The sequence below is a fragment of the Thamnophis elegans genome, chromosome 16 (assembly GCF_009769535.1).
Source record: "Thamnophis elegans isolate rThaEle1 chromosome 16, rThaEle1.pri, whole genome shotgun sequence".
Classification (NCBI taxonomy): domain Eukaryota; kingdom Metazoa; phylum Chordata; class Lepidosauria; order Squamata; family Colubridae; genus Thamnophis; species Thamnophis elegans.
Window position 1 is genome coordinate 4323462 of NC_045556.1, and position 20503 is coordinate 4343964.

Here is a 20503-nt window from a genome sequence, read left to right on the forward strand (position 1 = left end):
ACAACATTTTTGTAGTATTGACTCATTGACTCATATTTGTTTCCCTCTTAGAAAAGTAGGTCAAGCAGCTAAAAGTATAACTAATGGGAACAGGATCCTTTCCTGTTTTTATTTTTTCACTTGTCAACTTTTATTGTCAACATCATGCACAGCAGTCGGAATTGCTTCATACACGCCATACTTCAAATTCTGCCTCTCCATTCTTGACAGAAGAGTACATCCTATTCCTTTTTTTATTTAAATGTCAGCTTCCTCTTGGCAGTAATCAGATTATCCCATAATCACTTGCTCAGATCTGTCAGAAGTAATTAAAACACAAGCTATATATGCTATATCCCTCTCTCTCACACACAAACACACACACACACCTTTCCTCTTTATAAATCATTTGATTCTTGAAGTTCAGATTGAAATAAACAGATAAAATTACCCAGGGAATAAATTTAAATTTGGAAGTAAAAACTGGGAAGCAACATGCATCTCTGATGGAAACTTGTGAAGGTAAAATGTTCTCTCTTTTTTTAAGCCATGTTTTCCTAAATCAGGGGTCCTCAAACTTTTTGAGCAGGGGGCCGATTCACGGTCTCTCACATTGTTGGGGGGGGTGGCAGATTGGCTGGGTGGGCGTGGCCAATTTAGCAGTCCATTTTGCCTTTGTCCTTCTTGTACTTGCTGGTTCCACCACAAAACCGCGGTAGACTAAAGCGCGTGTGACTAAAGCGCGGTGACAAAACCGCACCGTCAAAACCGCCCGACAACAGCGCGCCGACAACAGCGCGCCGACAGAAGCGCGCTGTAACATAACCCTAAAAATAACCCTAAACCTAACCCTAACCCTAACGCTAAACCTACCCTAAACCTAACCCTAAACCTTACCTTAAGTTAAATCGTGCTTCTGTCGGCGCGCTGTTGTCGGCGCGCTGTTGTCGGCGCGCTTTTGACATCGCGGTTTTAGCACCGCGCTGTTGTCAGCGCGCTTTAGTCTACCGTGGTTATGTCGTGCCACGGTACTTGCTCAACCCAAGGAATATTTACTTAAGACCCCCGCAGCAGCTTCAGGCTCCTTAAAATAGCCCATTAAAAAAAGAATAAAACAAACAGGATTTCCTTTAAAATAACTCCTGATCTTATGTTTCAGGTGACCACACAATAAACCAGACTGAGAACTGCACCAATTAAGACTGCAATTAAAAACCCCAAGATGAGCACTGAGAGACATCGGAAGGCAGCAAGAATCAACACACACAGACACACACACATAAACACACATACAGAGAGAGAGAGAGAGAGAGAGAGCCTCCAATGGTGAATTAAGGAGGAATAATGGTCCCTTAGAATGCTGGGGGCCGGACTATAGTTTGAAAAAATATGAACAAATTTCTATGAACACTGCACATATCTTCATTTGTAGTGCAAAAAAATGCAAAATAATACAATATTTAAAATGAAGTACAATTTTAGCCAACATAAATATACTACTAATTCAATGGCGAGTGTGGGCCTGCTTATTACAAGGCTAAAGGTCTTTTAAGCCTGAAGGAGAATTCACAAACTGAGTTGCTTTTTGCCACAATTGTGCAGGTGTATATTCACACATGAATATCTACCAAAATTGTTCAGCAACCAATTTGGTGGATGTACTTTATATATGGGAAGAATCAAAGCAGTGGGTGAATTCTCCAGGAAGGCCTGGAGGAGCATTGTCCATTGAGTCGCGATGGGTCAGACACAACTTCGCAACTAACCACAATTAAGCTATAACTCACTATTGATTGGGAATCAGATCTAAAACCAGGCTGTATTCGGAAGGTAGTAAAATATAGCAGGTACCCCTGGCTCGCTGTGCTGCTTTTGATACCATCAGTCAGATAACTTGCTGGACTGGTTTTGCAGGTTGGATAAAGCATTGCACTGGTTTCATTTTTTTACTGGGGGGGGGGGGGCAGTTTCAGAAAATTTGCAAGCCTTCTATTTAACCCCCCTGACATTTGAGCTCAGCCATCCTAGCAGGAAGGCCCTCTCAATTCAACATCCCCCCCTTCCAATGGCTCAGCGGAAATTCCAGAGGGAACTGCAGGGCTGAACACCAGTTAACAGGACCAACCAGTTAGAAAAGCCTGTTTCCATGCCACTATTTGACCTCTCTGGCAAATCAAAAGATGGGTTAGGAGAATCTTCATCAGCTCTAACAGGGTGGAGTTGTTTACTTTCCCCTTTACACCCAAAATCCATCTTAAATTGTGTTTTAATAGCAAAGATGATGGTTTAAGCAACTCCTGGACAATATTTTTTTTTTAAAGAAAACCTCATCCATTTGCCACCTAAGACATTTCAGCTGCCAGATCTGTGCTGTTGAGGTCTGTTGTGCCTTGCCTCATTGTGATAAACGTTCGGTTGTTAAAATATATATATATTCTTCCTCTCCGCTACGAGGCTTCTTTTCCTGTAGAACATTACATTTACACATCCTGTTGTGCTCAGGGAATAATCCATCAAAAGTGCAGGACTGGGATTATCCCCTTGGACATAGTTTAGATGTAGTCGAGCCCCTGGAAAAAAACAAAACCGAGGGAATCTTGCCGCCCCTCCTCCTCTTCAACGCAACCCAGATTAAGATGCTGCCCTTCGCAAAACTCCCCAGGGAATGACCAAAAACACACACACACACACACACACCCCAAAAATCCTATTCCAGTTCCTTTCCAGGCTCAAAAAAGCAGGTTCCATTGCTTTCCCCCCCGGGACTACATTTCCCACCATCCCTCCGCGCCCCGGCGGCGTCAAAACGCGTCACGCGGGGCGCGTAGGCGGGGCCCGCCCCTTCGCTTCTCCCAAGCCGGCCCTCCGTCACGTGACTTGCCCGTCGGCCATGTTTCCAGTCCCTCCTCCGAAGCGGCTCCGCCTCCATCCGGGTCCTGGGCAGGGGCGGAGCTTGAAAGCGGCGGCTGAGGCGGCCCGAGCGGGGCGGGGAAGCCGCGGGACGGCGGCGGCGGCGGCGGCAGCGGCCATGGGGCAGTGCGGCATCACCTCCTCCAAGACCGTCCTCGTCTTCCTCAACCTCATTTTCTGGGTAGGAGGCTCTAGGCGGCGCCCCCCCCCCCCGCGCCCTTCTTTTCTCCCTCAGCCGCCCCTTGAGGGGAGTAGGCCTCGCTCGAGCCTTCGCCTCAGGGGGCGCCTCGGGGGCGGCCTCGTCTCCCTTTCAACCACCCCCAGCTTCTCGGGAGCTTCTCCTTCCCGCCGTCCGAGGGGTTTGAGGCCCGTCGAGAGAACCCCACCCCACCCCTGTCTTTCCTGAGGGGGGGGGGGGAGACACGGGTCAACCGGGCCAGGGTCGACCTCTGTTGGGGGGGGGGAGACACCGAATAGAAGGGGGGTAAAGAAGGCCCGGGGTTCCTCCCTCCTTTAAGGGGAAGGGGGGAGGCAGGAGGGTCCTATTGAGGGTCCCATAAGGGGGGGGCGGGTTGAATCCCCCTTTTAACCCCTTAACTTGGCCCCCTCCCCCTCAGGAAAGTGGTCTTTGAGTTCATCATTGCTGGGTTTATATGGGGGTGCTGGATGGGGGCTGCACAGAACTGGCTTCATTGAAAAAAAGGGGGGTCCTGTAGCCAGGTTTTAAGTTAATTAATGGCAGGGGGAGGCAGGACTGGGGGGGGGATGAAAGAAGCCTTAAGGTATTCACCTTAAGAAGAGAGGGGGTGGGGGTTCCCTGAGGGTCCCGTAGGAAGGAGTTTTTTGACCCCTCTAAATGCCCTCTTTGGTTCCCCTTTGGGACATAGGAAAGGGGGGTGCAGCCAGCCTTTTTTTTTTCTTTTTCGAATTCATCATTGCTGGGTTTATATGGGGGTGCTGTGCTGGATGTGAGCTGCACAAGATTGGCTTTATTTAAAAGGCAGGGTGGGGGTTCCTGTAGACAGGTTTTTAATCAATTAATTAATTAATTAATGGCAGGGGAACGCAGGACTAGGAGGGATGAAAGAAGCCCCGGGTATTAACTTTAAGAAAGGGAGGGGGTCCATGAGAGTCCCGTAGAAAGGGGTTTTTTGACCCTTCTAAATGCCCTCTTTGGTTCCCCTTTGGACATAGGAAAGTGGGGTGGTGCCTTTAATGTTTTGTTTCATCGTTGCTGGGCTTATATAATTTTTGCGGGTTGTTGGACCACACAGAATTGTATGCCCGCCTATTTATAGGGGAGATAAAGGATGGCTGCAGCCATGTTTTAAGCAAAGGGAACAAATACAGGTCCAGGCCATCCCTGCTTTTTACAGCATTTGGAGAGAGAGAGAGAGAGATGCCCAGATTGCAAGTTGGCCGACACATAAATTCAATTTCTTATTTTTGTGATATGTACCTTTCCTAAGGCAGTCGGAGGAGAGATCAGACTGGGTCTCTCCCCCCCCCCTCCAAAGTCACAGATGGATAAATCATTGTGTCCTTTGATTGCTGTTTAGAATTTTGTTGGGGAATGCCGTAAAGAAAGAAAGGGAGCCCCCCCTCCCCTCCTTGGGAAGGCAAGATGAGCATCTTGGGGAATTCCCCCATACTTAACTATCCTGTGGCTCTCCGGCCCAGTTTGTGACCCCTCTCAAAACATGGGATGCTGCCTCTGGAATGAGAGTCACAGAACCCAAGAAAATGAGAGCAGGAGGGCGTGCAAACCTCAATTTATTACAGGAAGTCCCCCAAAGGATCTGCCAGTTCCAAAATGGTGAGCTCAGATGCAATTTGGGAATTGGACCAAGGACCAAAAATAAGACAACACCTCTTTTCTTGGTTAGATCACCCTCTACTCAATCAAGATCCTTGTCTGCTTCTTAAGAGCAGGGTTCCCACTGGGCTGAAAGCCTCTTTAAGGCTGCAGGCATGCTTAGTCCTGCATTCAGTTCATCCTTAAATAGATCAGCCAGTCTTCTTCTCAAGCTTTAATCTGGCCTGGACAGATCTGGGCATGCATGGCAAGGGAGGGGGTGGTGGTGGAAGGAGATGAAAGGGTTTGGAAAGATAATGGAAAGGCTCCAAAGGCTGCCTTTTCTTCTGGGGCTCCTTTCATTGTGGCAGCAAGACAGCCGCCGTTCAGGGTGGATTTAATTTGGAGTCCTGCAGGGTGGAGTTTGGAGTTCTGGTCCTCTGGATAGCTTAAAGGGCTCTTTGTTATTCCGGAAGGAAAATTCAGAAGCGCCTCCATAAGGGAGAATATTTGTAGCTCAGGTTTGAAATGAAGGCTCCTTGCTTTCGCTCTGAGCTTGGTGGATTTCTTGCAGGTGTTCCATTACCCAGTCTAGGTAACATCATCCATGCATCAGGGCATTGATAATGTTATCTACTTTGGATAATGCAACCCTCATTCAGCAGTCAGGCAGCACCTTTTGGGACCTCTAACCAAACGGTGTGAGTTTTTAAAAGCTGCAGCTGACTTCATTGGGCGCATAGATAATGTGAGCTGCATATCGCAGAAGCTGAATGCCTTGTAATAAAATGTGTGTTAGTGTGAAAAGGTGCTGCCAAGACTCCTGATTTTTTTGTGACAATAGGCTCACAGGGCTGTTTGTACTGCATGTAAGAAGGTGGCAGAAATTGCTAAAGAGCAACTAATTGAAAATTGCTATATATGAGATCATAAGAGTACATTTTCTCCTAGTTAGTGATGTCATTTGAACTTTACACTATGCCAGAGATACTGCTCTGATCTGTACTATTGGTATGATTCTCATTTCCTAATTTCCTTGCCATTTTAGAGGAATGCTGCATATATAAGGAGCTGAGAAGAAAGGTTGAATAGTAAACAATGCTCTCAAAGCTGGCCAGGAAGGCTGATCTCCTTCTGTGTATCCATCTGGGCCTCTCCCATCTAGCTTCGCATCTTTGCTCCAGCTTTTCTTTCCTCAGTTTGGAGACCGGGAACCCACTGGTGGTTGATTAGTAACCGGTAACTTCTGGGGTTAATCCCAGCCTAGAGAAATATGAATGGATGAAGGGCCAGCACAGGCCACATTTCTCAAGGATGCTACATTTCTCAAGGATGGCCACCTCTGCCGCTTACACAAGTTCCTTCCAGTCAAATTTCACTTTGTCCCTTGATATTTCAAAACAACTGTTGAAATAGAAATGTTCTGCATTTGTAGAGCATATTAAAATAGTGCGTGCAGGTTAGTCCCTCAACGGTGCAGTGAAGCTGGAGGAAGAGCACCTTGTTATGAACTTGGGAGCAGCAAGAGCTGAATGTGTGAGAGAACATAGCTCCAAACCATGATAGTAAACACGGTGCAGACTGCAGTTGAAATTTAATTCTGTCATTCCAGATTCATTCTCCCAGCTGTTTTAAAAATAGACCTTAGAAAGGAGGAAAGAGTCCCTTAATGCTATACAAATATTGCTATGAGTAATGCTCGTTTGTTTGTTTTTTAAACAGTTGTTGCTAGTATCCAGCTTTTTCAGTTTATTTTATTTAGCGTATGGCAAATACATGGACTTCTAGTGGTTCAAATGTTAATGTCCAGTCCACCCAGCTTTTTCCGTGATAAATGCTTATCCCCAAAGATAGAACCCTTATTTGTATTGATAACTGAATATCAAATAAATACCTAATTGACCTAGTTTTTTGACTGCACTTTTAAAATTCTGTAAAGAACTGGAAGGGAGCTCTGGCGGCAACTTACTTGTATCTTTATGAGGCTCTTAATTATATTCATTTGTTGGGTTTCTATTCCATCTTATTATCTTCAGGACTTCATGGTGACCTACAGGTCGCCTCTTCCTCCAGTTTTTCCCTCTAACAGCCCTGTAGGTTGGGCTGAGTGAAAGTGACTGGTCTAAAGTTAGCCAGGACCTTCCCTGATTGACGGGGACATGATTGAAACTATGATCCCTTCTAATTCAACATCATCGCTGTTACATCACACAGATTCTTAAGGATGCACTTACGTAAGATTATAGTCTGAACAGATTTTTTTTTAATTCCCTTTAAACGTAATGTGGACTATGTTCTAAGCATGTCAGATAAAGGCAATTAAAGCTGGTTTGCGACAGAGCACAGACAGAGCATTTGAGACTCAAGCTACATTCTCTTGAACAGGGATCTCTAACCTTGGCAATTTTAAGACTTGTGCACTTCAACTTCCACAATTCCCCAGCCAGCCCTAATGGGGATAATGTTGAGATGTTTAAGATAATATTAAGAAACACCCAAACATTTCTTTCGTATGATTAATTCTGGCCTTCTTGGTAAGGCTTATGAGTAAGATTTGTGTGCTTGGCAAAAATGAAAAAAATAACTGCATATTCAGCAATTACTCTTTTAAGTGGAAACGCATGTGATTTTTCTGATCTGGTTTTTGTTTTTAAACCACAAAGGCAGTTTTGAACAGGATTGTCATAAGCTAAATGAAATTTCATGTGCTGAACAAATGTTTAATACTATAAAAAGTTAAAATGAGGCTGGCTGTGCTTTTTAGAGCTAAATAAGGCAGTGAGCAGAAAGTACTTTTAGATGTTCTTAAATCATTCTGAAAGTGCTAAATGGTACATTTCTGTGAGGATAGTTACTGACAGTAACCTATAATATAGATTTTCCTTCACGCCGTAGTTTATTTACTAGAAAAACAACGGCTGGGGCATTTTTCTCAGTTCATTTTCTGTGACTAGTATTGTTGAAGTGAATTATATGGTATAATTCCCAGGGAAATTCAAAAATGCTTGAAGTAGCAGGCACATATCACCAATATCAGTTAAGGATTTAATTTTTAAAAAAATCCCACTTTAAAACCTAATTAGTTTTGCTAATTTTTCATATAGCTTGCCAAAATGTGTGAAAACTAGACTTTTGAATGAAAATATAGTAATGTTAGAATCATTCAGCCATTACAATTACAGTTCAACTGCTTCTAAGTGGAAGAAATAATGGGAGTAAGAGATAGTGAAATTGATTGCTAAAGATTGGAAACATTAAAGATTCAGATCACTTCGTTTATAGAAGTCGCTGTGTTAAAATGTGATAAAAAGAAATGAAGGGAGAATTAATGATAATCCTTTCTCGTTTTTCCTTGTATCTAATGAAGTGGACTGGGACCTGCAGAAACGTCTGTAAAAATAAATTGTTAAGACTTTTAAGATGCCACAAGATTTACAGTGCTTCCCTGCAGAAACCTTTAATTCTTTTGAGTAATGATAGCCTGGGTGTACAATTCTGTAAAAGTAATAGAAACATGTAACAGTTGTAGGAGGAGATTAATGAAATGAAGCGCAGATAGGCCAGTTAGCAGCTGTAAGTCACAAGAGCCCATTTGATGTTGAATTATCAGGTGCTGGGAGGGCCAGTCCTGCTTTTGGGGGTTAGGAAGGAGCTGTCGCTTGCTCAACAGCTGTGGAAAAACTCAACTTGTCTTGATAGTATCCAATTGGACTCCTCTTTATATTAACAAATGCGTTAATATAAAGGAAGCACATTCCCTCCTAGCCTTGTATCAGTCGGTTGGGGGCAAGATGCTGACTGTAAACCGCTTAGAGAGGGCTGTAAAGCGGAATATAAGTGGTATTTCTATGCTATTTTATTGTTTGATAAAAGAAGCATGTTCCCACCTAGACTTTCATCGATCAGCATGCCTAAGGATCTTATTTTATTTGTGCTGTTAACATTTTTATTGAGGTCTTATTTTATTTGAACATAGGTTTAACAACATGGCCAAGTTACTTTTCATATAGCGTGTAACAAAATTTGGTACCTGAGCCACCTTGAGTTGCTGTTTTCTAGGGAAAAAATGTATAAATATCATCACATGTATGCACCTCAATTCGCCACGAGACTAAAGCCTACGGCTGCATCGACACACAGGTTTCGTTGGGCTCCGAACCCATGAATTATTGCTAGATAGAAACCTGAGAACCGATGCTCATGTTCTCGCCTAATGTAATTTGAACCCGGTTTTGGAGAGTTCTTAATTGGGAACAATGGGCCACAGTTGCTTGAAATGCATCAGTAAACGTGTCGATCTCAGCACTTCAGATCTTTCTTTCCATGGCCGTTTCAAATTGCATAACCGCCTTGGAAGGTGGTGGCCTCTGCACAGTCCGTGGACCTGGCAACACTGAAGATTCAGCGCTCAGATTACAAAGCCACGTGATGGAGCATAGCAGAGAATAAGGGCATTGTTAAGGCCTCCTCTCTCTTCCCTGTATACCTTTCTCATTTTGCTCCACGTCTCCTCTGCCACGCATTGGGGCACTTTATCTCCGCCCTCAACAAAGTGGGCCTTTCTTTGGAGAAATACTTTTGTAACTGAGAACTCTCCTGACCCACGTTGATGATTTCAACCCTCTTTTCCAGTCCTGGCGTTCAAAAACATTGCTGAGAAAGACGGTGAAAGACTTGTTTTGTGCCTTGGCTTTCCAGAAACTGGTCGGCCACGTAAGGAAAACCAAATACTGACCTGCCTAAGCCCTTTGGTCGTGTCCAGAAGAATTCATCTTCAGGAACATTTTATTTTTTTTAATTTTCAAATTACACCCTTCCAAGTAGTTCAGAGACAGAGATAAGGAAGTTCGTGAGCAGGATGCATTATGCCCAGTTGTGAAATAGGCAAACAAATGTGTATGCCTTTGTTAGAAATAAAATAAATAAAGCTTTGCCATAAAATGCTCTGACTACAGTATTGCATTAATTGCAAAGCCACAGATTCTACATCTTTTTCAGTTGACCTGAATGTTTTGCTAAATGTGCATTATTTATATAAAGTTACACAATGAATTGGTTGTTTTTCTTTCTTCTAATGGACTCTAATAAATTAGGACCTGATAATCTAAGTGAGACTTTCTCTGCCATAGTTTAAAAAAAAATACAGGTATGTCATTAAAGTACAGAAGGAAGAGAGGAGAATCTTTCTAGGCTCCCCTCCCCCACGGGCATCTCTAATGATGAGGGAGATGATATCATTAACAAGCTATTTTTGTGCTCCACTGCTAGGCAACTGTTAATAATTATAGTATTCCCCATCTCTTGGCTGGTTCTCGACTTCAAAAGATCTTAAAATGCTGCACTCTAAAAATTTGAATTTCTTGGTTGAGCTCTATAGAAAAACCATTGGCTGTGCTAATTCGTACTCGTGGAATGGGTCCATTCCATTAATGTCACTGTCACGATACTATAAATAAATAAAAGGATTAAAAGCCTCAACAACTGGTTCACGGCCGATGAGTCATTGCTGAGTTAATCCTTCATCCTCGCTTAGCCACCACACATCAGGAGCGGCTGCGCCTTAGTTGACTCACACAGAAGGCCCAAGTTTGGCCTGGTTTTTGAGTTTGGCTTGCGTTGTGTGAACTTAGTGACTGCAGCTCACAAATAGTGCTTGATGATTATTTGTGCCACTCCCTGTTGATTTATTCAACGAACGATAATTAAGTTGTGGCATAATGTGTGTGAGCACAGACTGAGTTGGAGCACAGCTTCCTCCATCTGAATAACATCTGGAGTCATTGGCAACAGATCTAAAGCTTAACTGGCGGATTTTTTCCCAACCTAGTCCGGGATCTCTACTCTGCAACAATAAACCTGCAAGTTTATACAAGTCTACGCACCCTGATCGTTGATAAGCATTTGGACAAAGTTGGTGGGGTGGTTTAACCCCTGATCTTGAAAGTTCTCTACCGTGTAGGGAAATGAAATGTTGTTGCTTTAATGTGGTTTTCTGTAAATAGAGCCTCGTGAGCTTTTGATTCCTTCCCAGGACAGAAGACGATGTTTTCCCTCCAAACATACTTTTGAGTGGTGTGAATTTTAAGTTGTCTCCTATCCTAGCTGCGGTAAAAGACAAAGGGAGCCAACTGATTGTATTTTCTTGTTACTTCTCAGTAATTAGGGCGGTAACCGCTTAGGTTGCGTGTCCTTTCCACTAAGATTGAATGAAAAATGAAACGTAGGACTGTCTCTGTTCTATGGCCAGGTCATAGTTACCATCACATTTAACCAGGCTTGTAACTTTAAGCAGGCATTACTTGCCACTATGGAATTGCGTAATGTGAATTACAAAGCGTGCAAGAATAGGAAAACCCTCCTTCCTCCCTCCCCCCACCCCTCCAAAAAATCCCAAATTTTAGCTCGTAAAACCAGGGCCAGCCCTTGTGGGAGACGAAGGGACGTCTTCCGAGTGGCTCTTATTTCTCTCCTGCTTTGTTTTCTAGGCTGCTGCAGGCATCCTGTGCTACGTGGGGGCTTACGTCTTTATCACCTACGATGACTACGACCACTTCTTCGAAGATGTTTATACGCTCATCCCTGCAGTGATCATCATAGCGGTGGGGACCCTTTTATTTATCATCGGTCTGATCGGCTGCTGTGCCACCATCCGGGAAAGCCGCTGTGGCCTTGCCACGGTAAGTTTAATATCGGGAAGCCGATTTCCGTTTTTTTTTTTTTTTTAATGGGCTTAGCCGTATTTTCTGGACCTCAGCTGACTTCACATTTTTGCTTGGCCTGTGTGAGATAACACCACCTCAGCTCCTGCAGCTGACTGTAACTTGGTTAAAGCAGCGGAAGGATGCATTTGACCCCAGAGACTTTATTAATGGGCAAAGCATCAGCCTGCCTGCAAGGTGTATCAGATTCCATTCAAGTATCTTTAGTTCAAAGGGGGGGGGGACTCTTATTTGAAATGCTACAAAGCCATTCTAGATTAATGTAGGCAATCCTGCATTGTTCTGTGCTGCCCCCCCCCCCTCGACAAGTTAGCCAGCCTTTTAAGTTGCCCTTGAGATATAAAAAATAAAACAGCCCCCCTTTTTTATAAAAGCAAAGCAAAACAAGAAGTAAAGCTGTTTTTTGATCAGTTCTTCAGATGATTAATGCATAAGCGCTTTCAAATACCTTAAGAACCTGGTCCTAATAAAAGAGGATTGTAGACCGAGGCTCCTCGGTGTTAAAAATCACAGAAATGAGAACATGCGAGGAATTGGGCAGACGACGGACGATTAGGAACACGGTGAGCAGCTTAGCTTCTTAGGTTGTCACGCTGGCTTCCTGATCAGTAGAAACAGCCTGATAAAGTCCCTGGTCCGATTCCCCATCCCGTTGGCTCCCTAGGTATTACTACTACAGCCTGCTCTCCTCGCTGTGTTATTTTTAAGTTGAAAGATAACGGTCCGGCCAGAGAGCCTCTCTGAAGGGAAGGGAGCAACAGCCAAAATAGCAATGCGTATGTTATGTAGGTTCTTGTGAATGAACATAAATTGTATTTCTGTCTTCCAGTTTGTGATCATCCTTCTGTTGGTTTTCATCACAGAAGTTGTGGTAGTGGTTCTGGGCTATATCTACAGAGCAAAGGTAATTAACCTCTCTTCTGAAGTGCTGATACATAATTAGCTCAGAACAGAACAGAGAGTAGAATATGGAATGACAATAGAATATGGAATAGAATAGAATACAGAATAGAATAGAATGCAGAATGGAATGCAACATAGAATAGAAAATAGAATATAGAATAGAATAGAAAACAATAGAATAGAATGCAGAATGGAATGCAATATAGAATAGAAAATAGAATAGAATATAGAATAGAAAATAGAATATAGAATAGAATAGAAAACAATAGAATAGAATGCAGAATGGAATGCAATATAGAATAGAAAATAGAATAGAATATAGAATAGAAAATAGAATATAGAGTAGAATATGGAATGACAATAGAATATGGAATAGAATAGAATAGAAAACAGAATAGAATAGAATGCAGAATGGAATGCAATATAGAATAGAAAATATAATAGACTATGGAATAACAATAGAATATAGAATAGAATAGAAAACAATAGAATAGAATGCAGAATGGAATGCAATATAGAATAGAAAATAGAATAGAATATGGAATGACAATAGAATATAGAATGGAATAGAATAGAATTATTTATTTATTGGCCAAGTGTGATTATTCAAAGTTTGATACCAGCTGTAGTTCTCGGAAGCAAAATTGTGAGAAATTATTGGGTGAAATCAAAAGCAACATCCCTCTTCAGAAGTCATCCAAATCCTCAGAGTGAAATAATGTAAACCAAACAATGGAATGCTTTACACGAGGGTTAAAAATACAGATTTTCCTTCCCCCCCCCTTTTTTTTTAAAGGTCTCAAAGTCCTGCAGAAAACATTTGTTAAAGCTCTGAAGTAAATCCTTTGCTCTTTGTAAGGGTGTGGAACATAAGAGACTTTGACCAGCTTCAGAAATTTAGCAATATGGATAGGAGAAAATATCCAGGGTTCAACTCATTTGTCCCCCTAGAGCTGTGTTTCTCAACCGTAGCTACTTGAAGATGTCTGGACTTCAACTCTCAGAATTCCCCAGCCAGCTGGCTGGGGAATTCTGAGAGTTGAAGTCCAGACATCTTCAAGTTGCCACGGTTGAGAAACACTGCTCTAGGCAAATGAGGGATACAGAAAACAGACCTTGGTGAGAAGATCTCAAGAAGACAAATAGCAATAGCCCTTGGATTTATATACCACTTTTCACAGTGCTTCCCAGCCCTCTAAGCAGTTTACAGAGTCAGCCTCTTGCCCCCCAACAATCTGGGTCCTCATTTTACCCACCTCGGAAGGAGGGAAGGCTGAGTCAACCTTGAGCCTGGTGAGAATTGAACTGCTGGCAGTGGGCAGAGTTAGCCTGTAATGCTGCATTCTAACTACTGTGAGGGAGGGGAAAAAAAAGAAAGAGGAAGGAAAGAGGAAAGAAAGTGAAGAAAGAAAGAAAGAAAGAAAGAAAGAAAGAAAGAAAGAAAGAAAGAGAAAGAAAGAAAGAAGCAATAGCAGACTTATATACCACTCTCTCTAAGCAGTTTACAGAGTCAGCCTCTTGCCCCCCAACAATCTGGGTCCTCATTTTACCCACTTCGGAAGGAAGGAAGGAAGGCTGAGTCAATCTTGAGCCTGGTGAGAATTGCACTGCTGGCAGTGGGCAGAGTTAGCCTGTAATACTGTATTCTAACTACTGGGAGGGAGGGAGGGAAAGAAAGAAGGAAGAAAGAAAGAAAGAAAGAAAAAGAAAGAAAGAAAAAGTAAGAAAGAAAGAAAGAAAGAAAGAAAGAAAGAAAGAAAGAAAGAAAGAAGCAATAGCAGACTTATATACCACTCTCTCTAAGCAGTTTACAGAGTCAGCCTCTTGCCCCCCAACAATCTGGGTCCTCACTTTACCCACCTCGGAAGGACGGAAAGCTGAGCCAACCAACTACAAAGGATAGCATTCTAGGAGCCCTATAGACACACACACACACACACACACAGCATTTCTGCAAAACACTGGGCCAGTTTGGTTGGCCGGCTGGCTGGCTGGGTCATCAGGCTCCTCCTGTCAACAGAGAGAAATGTTAAGCTGTGTTTGTTCTACCAGGTGGAGGCCGAAGTGGATCACAGCATCAAGAAAGTGTACGACGCATACAATGGCACCAACCCGGATGCTGCCAGCCGGGCGATTGATTACGTGCAGAGGCAGGTGAGAGCCAATACAAACACAGCTGTTGGTGCCAAATGCGCACAGACTGTTTTCCACCAGCACAGGATCTTCTGCAGGCACCCAACAGCTACTAAGTAGGATGATGTAAGGGAGCTTCCTTCCTTTTCTGCCCTCAGGAAACCCGACCATTTCTCTCCGCGCTTCGAGCCAGTTCTTTGCGTTTCACCCCATAAAATGCTCTTCTTGGCTCTAGCCTGAAGCAGCAAGGGGCCAGCGCCGGGCCTTAGTGAGAATTGGGTCTAGATTTTGGGGCTGGAGGCCAGCTGATGCTGTGTGTACTGCTACAAGTAGTCCCTGCAGTCTCGTTGAACCACCCGCTTGAAGTTGTGATGGTGTTAGAAGCAACAGTTTTGCAACCAGCCCTTTGCATTGGTAGCCATCACAATATCCTGCGGTCACCATCAGCACGCTTCCTAACCTTCTTGCGACAAGCCCTTAACGGAGAAAGCAGAAGTGAAGTCCCAAGTTGCGGCCCCGTGGTATCTCTCAGGTGATTCGCTTAACAACGAAATGAAAAAAATAGGTTGTAAAGCCAGACTTTCACCTAGCCACCATGGTGCTCAGCCACAGAGTTGCCTGTCCCAATTGTAGTCTCTAAGCGAGGACTTTATTCCGTACAGAATAAATTTATGAAGCATTGCATGCATTAAGATGTTGTTATTCATCTTATTTCCGGTTTAATTTGATTTTAATGCATTTTGTTTGTTTTTTTTAAAATCCCCTTTCAAAAGACTTGCTGGGGAATTAAGAGTATACTCTCCTCTTCCCCGGAGGAAGATAGCAATAGCAATAGCAGATTTTTATATACCGCTTCATAGGGCTTTCAGCCCTCTCTAAGCGGTTTACAGAGTCAGCATATCACCCCCAACAACAATCCGGGTCCTCATTTTACCCACCTCGGAAGGATGGAAGGCTGAGTCCCACTCCCTAGGGACTCTGGGCGGCTCACAGCAAATAAAAACAACAATAAAAAACATTTAAAACATTTAAAATTACAAAATTAAAATCAACACAGCATTCTGGGAGTTGAAGTCCACAGGTGGTTGTGGCCCACCAGCAGATTCGGACAATGAGGAGATTGGGGGGAGGAGACATGGGCCAGTCCTGGAGTCTGGGGAAGGCTCTGTGGAGGGCTCTGTGTCGGAGGCAGATTGGGAGCCAGGGCCGTCTGACAGTTATCAGCTGCCTTCAGAATCAGGCATCAGAGGGGCAGAAGAACAGCTGGAGCCTGTTCCCAGTGTGTGCATGCGCAGAGTTGCCAGACGAAGGGAACAGCTAAAGAACAGGGGTCGACTTGAGAGTAAGGCCACACAATGAATGCCCCCCCCCCAGAGGAAATAAAAGAGGAGCGAAGGGGGAGTGGAGTTTGCAGGAGACCATTAGTTCGCTTCATTGGTTCGTGACTCTCCGAGACTCCTTGCCAAGTTCTGCAGAGATCGGCCTGGCAGCTCTCCAAGCCAGAGAAGGTCTGTGACTGTAAATCCTCCCTTGAAAGACTTTGCTGGATGTGAATGAGCAGAATTCACAGCAAATTAATAAAATGATTTTTTGTAGGGACAAGGAGTTTGCTTCCTGCTCTCGGGAAGCCTCGGAACGCGTCTTAAAAAGTTGCAAAGGTTGGGTATCCGTGCTTTGGTTTACGTTGCGCCTGAAAGCATTGCCCGGCTTTCTAAAGAGCTGCTCTTGATTCTCTCTTGCAGCTGCACTGCTGTGGGATCCACAACTACACAGACTGGGAGTCGACCGCCTGGTTCAAAGAAGCGAAAAACCACAGCGTGCCGCTCAGCTGTTGCAAAGCCACGCTCAGCAATTGCACGGGGAGCTTAGCTCATCCCACAGACCTTTACTCCGAGGTGACTGCCGTCTCATTTTGCCGGGTTTTCAATAAAAGCTTATGTTGGATGGAGACTTAAGGATTTGTGCAAGATCAGCCCAAATCCAAATCTCCGTTTAAATCCAGAACAATAACCCATATATCATCCAAGCTGATTGTTAATTAAACAGTCCTGTTGTTTAATTAGAAATGGAAGTCATTTGCATATAGGTTGGGCATGCCTTCTCTCTGGCCTGATGGGGCTGAGCAAAGCTGGCTGAGGAACGCTGGGAGTTGAAGTCCACAAATCTTAAAGTTGCCAAGGTTGGAAACCACTATTTTAGAGGACTTAATTTTGAACATATTTTTGTCATCCCTTAATTTGGGGTAGAGTTGGAACCACGAAATGGAGCTCAGCATTTACCTGCCAGATGCCCTTCCTGATGCCTATGCAGAATTCACAGCAGATACCTATTCTTCGCAACCTAGGAAAGAAACATCTGCCTCTACCTAGAATTGGAACTCTCAACCTTCCAAGTGGAGGGGGGGGCAAGCATCTTTACCACTAGGTCACCCTGCTGCCCTTATAATGTACTTGCACATAATTACTATACCTTGTGTTGGGCCATGAAGGCAGTAATTAAATTTGCTTCCTATTAATTGTTATATTTCAGTAGGAAATGTCTTGCCTCGGTTATTATATTTTACTAGTTCCTCTTTATGTTGTGTGTGCGTCTTTCCCTTTATATTAGTTACGTATGTTTTTTTTTTTATTTACCTTTACAAAAGTTAGAAACGACTGTCACTACTGCCCCATACATACACAAAAATACAATAAAATGTATTTTATAAATTATGCGGATATGAAAGATAAGATATCAAAGTTGGGAGATTGTAGCTGTTCCAGAATGCAGCCTTAATAAGCTTGAAAAATTGTTTCCTCAACTCCTTTGTGTTTCAGGGGTGTAAAGTCTTGGTGGTGAAGAAGCTACAGGAGATCATGATGTACGTTATATGGGCTGCCCTGGCATTTGCTGTAATTCAGGTAGGATTCAAGACCCTCCGCTTCGTTCTCCTGAGGATTAAAAATAAGACCCTTTTTGTTTTCTCTGCTCGGACGCATCGGTGCCCCTTGAAAAGATGCAAATAGTTACAGCCGTTCCACCTATTGGGACAGCTAATATTTGATGACAGTTTACAGCTTTTTGAGCACACAAAAAAAAATGCAATTGTTTCCTTGTAAAAATACAGAATGAGGTCATTGCCAGGATTCACAGCTCACGTATGTTTCTTCAAAGTCTGTAAATAGTGTGTTGGACCCAAAGCATACAAATGTCAGGACATTACAACCGTTGTAAAAATAATAATAATAAGCAGATATAAGCTGAAAACAAACAAAGCCAAAACCCTCTTTTGAATAAAAGCACAGAATAAACCCAGGATTATTTTAAAAGGAGGCTTGTCTTGCAGGGACAAAAGTATTTCTAGGCTGCAGAACCAACCAAGGATAGAGCCCAGATGTCTTGAAGCAAAGTAGGTTGGAGATCTACATTAGACAGATTAACTGAGTTGGGAGGGACCTTGTAGGTCATCTAGTCCAACCCTCCATCCAAACAGGAGACCCTACACCACTTGTGACAAATGGCAAGTCAGTCTCTTCTTGAAAGCCTCCAATGATGAAGCTCCCACAATTTCTGAAGGCAACTTCTGTTCCATGGGTGGATTGTTCTCCCTGTCAGAAAATATCTCCTTATTTCCAGGTTGAATCTCTCCTTGGTCAGTTTCCATCCATTCTTCCTTGTCTGACCTTCGGGTGCCTTGGAAAATAACTTGACCCCCTCCTCCTCTCTGGCAGCCCCTCAAATATTGGAAGACTTCTATCATGTCTCCCCTGGTCCTTCTCTTCCCTAGACCCAGCCATGCCCAGTTCCTGCAACCGTTCATCGTATGTTTTAGCCCCCAGTCCCCTAATCATCTTTGCTCTTCTCTCTCTCACTCTTTCCAGAGTCTCAACATCTTTTTTATAGTGTGTTGACCAAAACTGGATGCAGTACTCCAGGTGTGGCCTTACTAAGGCTTTATAGAGTGGTATTATCAGTACCTCCCTTGATCTTGATTGTATCCCCCAGTGTTGTGTCAGCTTATCTCAAAGCCAATTCTTTAAAAAGTTTCAATCGTGCCGGTCTGCACTCAGTTTCCTTCTCTCCCTCCTCGTAGCTGCTGGGCATGCTCTGCGCCTGCATTGTGCTCTGCAGAAGGAGTCGGGACCCTGCCTACGAGCTGCTCATCGCCGGGGGGACCTACGCCTAGAAGAAGGTCCGCAGCGAAGCTCCGAGTCTCGTTTTCTCCGCTCAGAAGCCACCTTGGCAGTTTCACCTGCCCCAGTAGCTCCCACTGACTCTGGACAATTAGCCCCTACCCACCGATGATGGGCAGAGCTTGGCTTTCGGCCCCTCCCATATTACCGACTCCCTCTCCTTCGGCCAGCTTCCCACTTATCTATCCATGGTAGCCACAAGTAACACTAGTTTTTTTTTCTTTTTTTTAAAAATACATTTTATTTTAAATGGCATGAAAGCTACGGGTGACCTAACTGTGGCTTAAAAGGGTGCAGTGATTTATTCTTATATCCTTCAGCATTTGTTGGGTGGCATCATCGCCAGTCAGAATTGTACGAGGGAAGTCACTTATCTTAATTTTGTGAAGTTTAATTCTGCTGCTGCTTGCCTCTCACCAGTGTTTTCTGTCTTGTTTTCAATATATATATATATATATATATATATATATATATATATATATATATATACATTCATTAAGTCCAACACTACGAAATGACTAATCAGAATTTTAGAATCCTATAAGTGCATCTCTTCTTTAAATTCAAATGAACAAACTTTCCAAATTTTTAGCATATATATATATATATATATATATATATATATATATATATATATATATATATATATATATATATATATATATATATAATGTCTCTAGTTATTCGGGTTTTCTCCCGCGTAAAATTGGAGATGTCTTGGCGACGTTTCGACGAAGTCTCATTCGTCATCTTCAGAAGAACGAATGAGACTTCGTCGAAATGTCACCAAGACATCTCCAATTTTACGCGGGAGAAAACCCGAATAACTAGAGACCTACATATTAACACCCGCGAAAACCTCAGAAAACATATATATATATATATATACACACACACACATATATATATACATATACACACACACACACACACACACATATATAACGTGCTAAAAATTCAGAAGGTTTGTTCATATATATATGAATATGAGCTGGCTTTTTCAGGAGTGTAAATGTCTTGCACTTCTGTTCTCTAAGGAAATTTTCATTTTTTACTATATTGGGTCTGTTTCTGTATCGAGTGACTTGTTATCCTAGAGTAGCGAAGTAGAATGTGATAAAGTGAAATGTAAATAGGAAAATAGGAAACCAAATGAAATAAATCTTCTGTACATCTCCCCCAAACTAAACCATGGTTAACCTTTTTAATCGTCGTCGGCTTTGAGAGTTTTATCCAGTGCCGCACTGTTTTCCATACACCGTAGAATGACTTATACGGATGAGTTTTAAGTCTGGGTCTTTCTTGGCTGCACTAAAAGTCCAAGAGGGGAGGGGGGGCAAGGTTAATTGAGGTTATTTGTCCTCATTTCCACTAATATTGAATGCATTTTTTTTTTTAGCAGACTGCAGATTGTCAGAGCTGATCATCCTTGCTCATTAACCCTCTTAAATTCCCTGTTACCTGATCTGTATCCAGGGGCTCTGTGGAGGCCAGCATCCGTTAGCCTCACCTGAAGCATTAGATCAGGGATGTCCAACCTGGGCAATTTTAAGACTGGTGGACTTCACCTCCCAGAATTCTGGGAATTGAAGTCCACCAGTCTAAAAAGTTGCCCATGTGGGAAATCCCTCTGTTAAATATTCCCCATCCCATCCACGGAGATGGAGAACATTGAGACTTCTCAAAGTCAGGTCATGGAGAAGATGGAAGAGCAGCTTTTCTTCCCTAATTTCTGAGGACAGCGGAAGAAAACCCTGGACCCTCCCCCTTTAAAAACCTTTGAATCTATTTTGGCTAAAGCACGCCCCCCCCTCCAAATCCTCCTGATGCCCAGGAAGGCTTTTTCCCGTTGTCTCATGTTTAACATCCCTTCGGGGGCCTGTTTTTCCTCA

At 43.2% G+C, this 20503-nt stretch overlaps 1 protein-coding gene across 1 annotated transcript; it reads left to right on the forward strand.

Annotated features, from left to right (window-relative positions):
• The first annotated feature begins 2932 nt into the window (after positions 1–2932).
• Positions 2933–19248, forward strand: TSPAN3 (tetraspanin 3). The gene is made up of 7 exons (XM_032233540.1): positions 2933–3070; positions 11170–11361; positions 12233–12307; positions 14359–14460; positions 16182–16334; positions 17256–17339; positions 18512–19248. Exons 1-7 carry the CDS (start codon positions 3008–3010, stop codon positions 18602–18604), a joined length of 762 nt encoding a protein of 253 aa, XP_032089431.1. The 5' UTR covers positions 2933–3007; the 3' UTR covers positions 18605–19248.
• The last annotated feature ends 1255 nt before the right edge of the window (positions 19249–20503 follow it).